General features: G+C 37.5%; 1 protein-coding gene across 4 annotated transcripts in view; it reads left to right on the top strand.

The window, feature by feature from the left end:
- The first annotated feature begins 329 nt into the window (after positions 1–329).
- The window catches only part of USP15 (ubiquitin specific peptidase 15), a 123,959-nt gene continuing 117,138 nt past the window's right edge, over positions 330–7,150 (top strand). For all 4 annotated transcript variants that reach the window (XM_024736466.1, XM_024736465.1, XM_024736469.1 and 1 more), the window contains exon 1: positions 330–741. In XM_024736466.1, coding sequence (XP_024592234.1) covers positions 653–741 — 89 coding nt within the window. In that variant the 5' untranslated portion in view covers positions 330–652. The remainder of the gene's footprint in view (positions 742–7,150) is intronic.

Raw genomic sequence — 7,150 nt, 5'->3', positions numbered from 1 at the left:
TCACTGCAGCTTAGCTATCTGGGTGTGCCTGGGGAGGCGTCACAAAGAACCTGTAAAAGGTCTCCACCTACAGCAGGAGTAGAAGCGCAAGAAAGAGCAGGCAGATCACTGCGGCTAAGCTTTCGGTTTCGTATTGTTCTCTGTTTGGCCCAATATTCACCGAGTTTAGGTTCCGCGACTCGCAACGAAAAGACTCGAGTCACGGACCTGTTAAAAATTTTCTGCCATATTTTAGCCGTCCCCACGCCCCCCGCCCCACCCTCAAGCGTGAGTGAATGCGCAAATAAGGATTTTCAGGCGTCTGTGGGAAAGAGGGAGGGGAAGGCAGATGTCAAGGCCGGACGGGGTGGTGGCACCACTGAAGCGCGAGAAGACCGAGGCCCCACAGACGAGAGTTAAAACCAGGCGGTCGCGGGCCGGAGGAGGCCGAGGCGAGCTGCTCGACGGGCGGGAGCCGATGGGGGGCAGCAGACCACCGCGGCGTACTCACTCCGCCCGGGCCCAACGCTTCTCCGGAGGCGCACCCCCCCAACCTTACGTCTCTTTTGGTTTCGACCTGCCGACTGGGAGGGGCCGCGGGACGCCATTCCCACAATGCTCTGGGGCGTGCCGCCGCCGTCGCTGCCGCCTCCGCTACCGCTAGTGGAAGAAGATGGCGGAAGGCGGAGCGGCGGATTTGGACGTCCAGCGGTCTGACATCGCGACGCTGCTCAAAACCCCGCTCCGGAAAGGGGACACCTGGTGAGGGAAAGGGGTTGAGGTGGCTGTGGTTGCCCGAGGGTGGTGGAGAACTGGGCGGGAACTGCGGTCTGGTGTCTCGGTGGTGACAGGTGCGGGGAGGTCCGGCGGCGGCCGCCTCGGGCAGCAGGATTTTGGCCGCTCCCGAAAGGTTGGAGCAAAGATTGGACCCGAAATGAGGGCCAGGGTTCGTGGCTCGTCGGGGCATGCTAAGAGGCTTGCGGGGAGCGGCGGCGGCGCCGGCGGCTCGTGCAGTTCTCTTCGTCCTTCTTCCTCTGGTAGTGCCGCTCCCACCCCAGGCCTTCCCGAACGATAGGTTACACTCGTTGGTGTGAGTCTTTTAATGTTTGACAGTTCCTGGTCCCGCAGCTGATCAGGATCTCACCCTCTACTTCTTTAGTCATTTCTTTTCGCGGCATTGTCGGCCTCCAAGTTCCCTATTCTGATTCTCATATTCTTCCGGGAGGCCGGCTGCAGGATGTTTGCGGTTCGTACTACACAGGTGGCATGTGTCAGGGCGCCACTTAAGAGAAAGGAACCTTAGTTCCTAGTTCCTTGTCAAAAGGAGGTAGGGGAGTACGGAACCTTAGGCTTCTGAGTGGTACCACGTGGTCTTGTGCCTTGGAGGCTTGATAGACGCCGGTAGCGTTTCTCTTAGAAGTGCAGCTCTTCCCTCCTGTTTGAAGGATAACGCAGGCCTGCAAAAAGTAGATAAGTCCATTTGAGGCTTAAGTCACTTGTAAAAGTTCAAACTTATAAAATACGAAAGGATATACTTAAAATACTGAAGGAAGTATTTGGAGATTTTAGTATTTGTGGGCCATATCAAGTGGTATTCAGAATAACTTCAGTATGTGAATATATAACATAAAGTGCTCTGTTTTATTAGGAAGTATAATGCGCTTCTTCATTATAATAAAAGTTATTTTCATTTCTTATCGTCACCATAACAGTGGTATATAATTTACAGTGTTTTTTCATTAACTCGATATGGCTTAGTGGAAGGAACATAAGATTTAGCCCCAAATTAGGTTACCTTTTCACCACTTAGTTTGCAGTATGACTTTGAGAAAAGTTACTTTAAATCATTGCACCTCAGTACCTTCATCTATGAAATGGACAGAATAATTTCATTATAGGGGTTTATCCTGAGTCAATGAAATATTCTAAAAGATTATTTATGAGATAACATTAAATTTTAGTTACCTTCTTATCACCGCCATTTCTGATAAAATGCTGTGGTATTAGAATCATTTTCAAGTAAGCTAGTAGATGGCAGACTTGGGACTTGAATTTAAGTACTTTGATCTAAGTCTTGGTACTTTTTTCCTATTTTGTTAGGCTGCATACTATGTTTATGTGATAAAAATCCCTGAGGATGTAAACATATACTTGTTGCATTACAGCAAAAAATATTTAATAATTATTGTTCATATGGCAGTGTTCCTAAGATGTTTATTACTGTGGGGAAATTAGACATTTCCTAGGACATTTATGTTTACCTTGGCCTGTGGATTGTTAAAGATGAAATGAATCCTTGATTCTTATTGTTTGTTAAAGAACACTTTAAAATTCTTAATTTACCTTGCCTATTACCACCTCATAAAAAGATAAATGGATTTCCACAAAATAGAAATCTATAATTTAATATATAGATATTATTTATATGGGTATTCCCTTTAATTTTGTTGTGGTTTTGATATACTGAGTAATAATTGGTGGTGTTGATACTACAGGATGATGGGAGCAATATGAGTATTGTGAGCACTAAAAGTTTAGCATTTTTATTTTTTGACAGAGTTACTGTAAATCATTTTAAAAGATCTATTTAAAAGAGTAAATATAGGAAGTCTATAAATGAGTCATTTCAGTGCTTCCATTTTAAAGAAAAGGAAACTGAGGCCCAAATATTTAGGTAACAGCAGAATGTGCAAATTTTTATCCTCACAATTGATTTCCCCTCTTATTTAAAGAAAAAAATGCAGGAAAAAGATGGTACTGGGATACTGCAGAAACTATATAGTTTGGTTTATATGCGAGCCAGTTTTCTTGGAATTAGCAGGTGAAACCTGTCAAAAAAGGAATTAACAAAAGTTTGATTCAGAGTTTTAAGGAGAATAATTTCTTAAGTACAAATTTGATAATGTATTCATGAGTACAGCATTAGTAAATATATTTAATAATTTAGTTGTAACTTGGGCTCATGTTTTTGGAACTCATTAAAACTTGTTAAAAAGTTATTTCTCTTTTTAAGGTCTTAAAAAATCGTTGGATTAGTCATTTATGGGTATTTGGGCAAATCCTGTTTGTTATTTTATAGCTGAAATGGGCCATATGCAAATGGAACATTGTCTTGGTATATGTATATAACTATCTTGGAAAGACTGATAGGACTATTGAGAAAAAATGATAGGTTTACCATGAGTTTATTCTTGAAATTTTAATACTAATGTTTGATGTTATAATGAAATGTGTGCAGATGAATAAAGTTCATTATTTAGGTTGTGAGCACTTTGCAGATAAGGACTGCCTCTTAGTACTCTGGTAATTAATGCTAACACCTGGGCAAGGATAAAAATTTGCTTCTACATGAATTTCTGTTTATTTGTAAATGGTGAATGATTTTTATCTGGAAGCTAACCTTCTAGAAATGAAAATAAGTTACACATGTCTGAGATGAGGAGAAACAAACCTTATGATATGTTTGGTATTAGACTTCATAGTGACAGTAATGTCAAAATTGATGCAAGAGAGTTGTACCTCTTAAAAAGGTTGGGTATGAAAGTAACACAGGTCTGCATTAGATGGAGTAAAGCAGTGGTCTTGTATGCTGTTTCTTGATCTGTGTTTAGCTCCAAGGAGAGATTCAGAAAACCAGGAACAAGACTGTTAGAATTTAGAAACTATAGAGGAAGAATAAAGGAACTAGAACTGTTTAGCTTAGGATGAATGAAAGATAACTTAATTTTCAGATACATGGTAGTTTCTCCTGATAAGATAAAAGGAAAATTTGTTTAAAGTTCATTGCATGTAAGTATATTAGGGATGGAGGAACCTATTGAAGGGGATAATAGTTAAATGAATAAATGTACAAAGGCATGTTGTGGGTTATGGAATACTCTCTTTGGAGATTTCTTTTAAAATAGATTTATTATGAGTAAATAAACAGATGACTACAAATCACTGCTTTATTTCCCCATTTTATTAAATGTTATTCATCTACCAATCATTTTCACTAATTTTTATGTTCAAGAATGTTCAAAGCTAACTTTATAAATTAAATTTTGCATGTCATTTTTATATAAACCCTAATAAAATAACTCTAGTAGGTTTAAGGTAACTTTGGAGAGTAGCTTTAATTTGCATTTAGAGTCATTTAAAATATGTATGATGTTTTTGTCTCAATAAACTGCCAAGGAATCACATCAGTCAGGTTTTTAGATAGGAGAGACACTAATTTCAATTTCAGAGCTTTCCTTCCATTCCTACTCTTTTACCTAGAAGTCTTTGAGGCTTTATTTTATATGGTCCCTTATGTTTTTGCGACTTAGATTTACACTAACAGAAAATAATCTTAAGTCAGAAAATCAGTTAATAATGTAAATGGACACTATTAATCAATATGAACTCCAAATTGTTTAGTGTGTACTTGTTGAGAAGTTTTTACATTACTGTTACTGTTAACTTTAGTTGTACCAAAGTGTTTACCACTGAAACAGGGTATATATTACATCATTTGCAGGAAATGAAACCAGAAAGCAAAACTGTTTTTTAGTGTTGGTAAATTGATGAAAATAAGGACAGAAATAGGGACATTAAAGTGTATTTTTCACATTTTAGTTGCTTAAAATCGAGAAAAGCAATTTTTCCTAATTTAATTGTTTTCATAAGTTTTAAAATCACTTGTAAGTGGTTAGTGAAGCCAAGATTAATGTACCCTATTTGGCCAAGAAGATCCAGAGCTTTAGTCAGTGATTTCATTTATCTACTTAGTGACATTCAGGCTTTATTTTTTCCTAAATCATACCATTTTTTTTATTAGCACATACAAGGTATTAACTAGATGTTCTTTTTAGAAAATAGTTTTGTGACAGTTATTAATCTTGCTTGCATGAAAGTATAATAAGAAAAAAATTGTCAGGCTATGACCGATCATATTACATTTAAAAACACTGTGCTAGGTATTGTTGAAGTACTCACATATGTTAACTTATTTACTCATCACCACAATTCTAGGGTACTAGAATGTGAATATGCTCTAATTCACATTTGCCAGAATAGGAATTCACCCGGATAGACTCAAAGAGGTGTTCACACATTCATATATCTGAGATTCGAACCCAAGCAGTCTGGGGCTTTAATTCAGGCTTTAAAATTACTGTTCTACGCTGCCTTTTATTTTAAAGATGCATTTTAAAGTGTTCCACTTTTTTAAAAAATGGACATTCTTTTCTCTTTAAATGGAGTCTATTTATATTTAGCAGCAGAATTCTTCCATTTTATCCCACACTTGTTTCTTGTGACTGTTCAGTTTAGATATGGTAGAAAATCTTAACATCTTGCTTTTGAAAATTAAAATATGTTTAAAGATTAATAGGTTATTTACTGAATATGTAGAGTAAATATTTTGATGCAAAAGTACATTAAAACAAAAGAAACTGGGATCGTGTATTATTTAGATTTGGGGTTTTAATTGTTTATCAGTAATCATAAGTGATTTGTTAGAGGCCATATGGCCCCTTTTCATATAGTTTTACAGAAACAGCATATCAAGCAGATAGGAAGAACTTGTAGGATATTTTGTTTTAGTACTTTGCCCATATTTTAAAAAGTGTTTGGTTTACAATAAACCACAAATATGACTTTTTTTTCAACTAAGAATCTATAGGAACAGCCCAACACAGAAAATGCAAATGTGAAAGTTCGGTATTTTATGTTTACCAACTTTTTGTGAATTTTCAAAGTCAAAGCACATTTGAATTAAGACAGTGGAAGGTACATAACCATATTGATACCTCTTTAACATCTTCCTGAAAACTGACAGTCCATGTAACATCATTGCTAATAAAATCAATTTTGCCATGTTAGTCATTAGATATATTTGTTTTTTTACATGAGTTTAGAGTGATTTTTCTTTTCCTCACTTTGAGAATCACTTTACAAAAAAAGCATAATTATTATAAAAGTGAATTGAAACACCATCAGATATATTGGCAGGGAGATAAAGGGAAGGTTGAGAACTACTGGTGGAGGTGTTTGCATGCATTATCTGGTTGGATTCTCAAAATAAGGATCAAAGTATGTATTTATATTCCTTTCTTGTAGATGAGAAGTCTGAACTCAGAGGAATCATTTGGTTTGCATGTGGTTCACAGGTGATAATACCACCACTAGTGAACCTTTATTGAATGCTTACTCTGTTCCAGCCACTATTCTAAATGCTTTATACATGTGCAGCATATAATAAGAGCAAGTATTCTTATTTACCTCATTTTACGGGTGTGTGATGATTTCAGAGCTGGTTTTTTAAATACCTGGCTTATAATGATTTAGAATACTAAATCCTACCAGTATCTCCTTAGTATTAAAAATGTTTTGTGCTGTCACTACTTACATGTAATTCAAACAGTATTTCATAAGGCAGTAAACTATTTCTTCTTAGTCTCCATATAGAATTTTTCAGCGATTACTAGTTTTTCCTTCCCTGCGTAATGTCAGCCTGGTTTGTGCCTCTTATTTTCATTTCCTTAGTTCCTACTGTAATTCACACTCTGTATCTTATATTTATTCCTTTGAAGTCGTTTTTCCAGATTCTTTCACCATCTATTCTTTAAAACAAAGGGAATGTAGTTCCTTTCAACTTTATTATCCAGTTTACACAGAAGCCACTACTAAAGAAACCTAGAATAAGACTGATTGGTAGTAAGTGACCTCAGTTTTGGATACAGATTGAAATGATGTATCTGAGGGAACAATCAAGAATAGCTCCTCAAAAAGAAGCAGCTCAGATTCTAATATAAGGCAGAAAACCTCTGTAGGATTAACCTATATTTGGTTATGCCTAGAATACTGCTTCTGTCGGTAAGATTCTGCATGGCTTCTTTATAGCTCTCCAAAAAGAAAAGGAGGGTAGTGACTACTTTTTCCTCTTCATGAGGAGGAGAATTAAGAATACGGTCCCTTCCACTCTCCTTTTAGTTTTGAGAAGACCCACATATTAGTGTGATAATTCCTTGTGGTTCAAGAAAATGGTTTAGCAGAAGTAGCCATAGAAAAGACTTCCTCTGTGAAAGAAGTTAAAGGCTCTCACAAGGGCTTCCTTGGTGGCGCAGTGGTTGAGAGTCTGCCTGCCGATGCAGGGGACAAGGGTTCGTGCCCCGGCCCGGGAAGATCCCACATGCCGCGGAGCGGC

The sequence above is a fragment of the Neophocaena asiaeorientalis genome, unplaced genomic scaffold (genome assembly GCF_003031525.2).
Source record: "Neophocaena asiaeorientalis asiaeorientalis breed wild unplaced genomic scaffold, Neophocaena_asiaeorientalis_V1.1 scaffold134, whole genome shotgun sequence".
NCBI lineage: Eukaryota > Metazoa > Chordata > Mammalia > Artiodactyla > Phocoenidae > Neophocaena > Neophocaena asiaeorientalis.
This window is presented reverse-complemented; position numbering and strand designations above follow the sequence as displayed.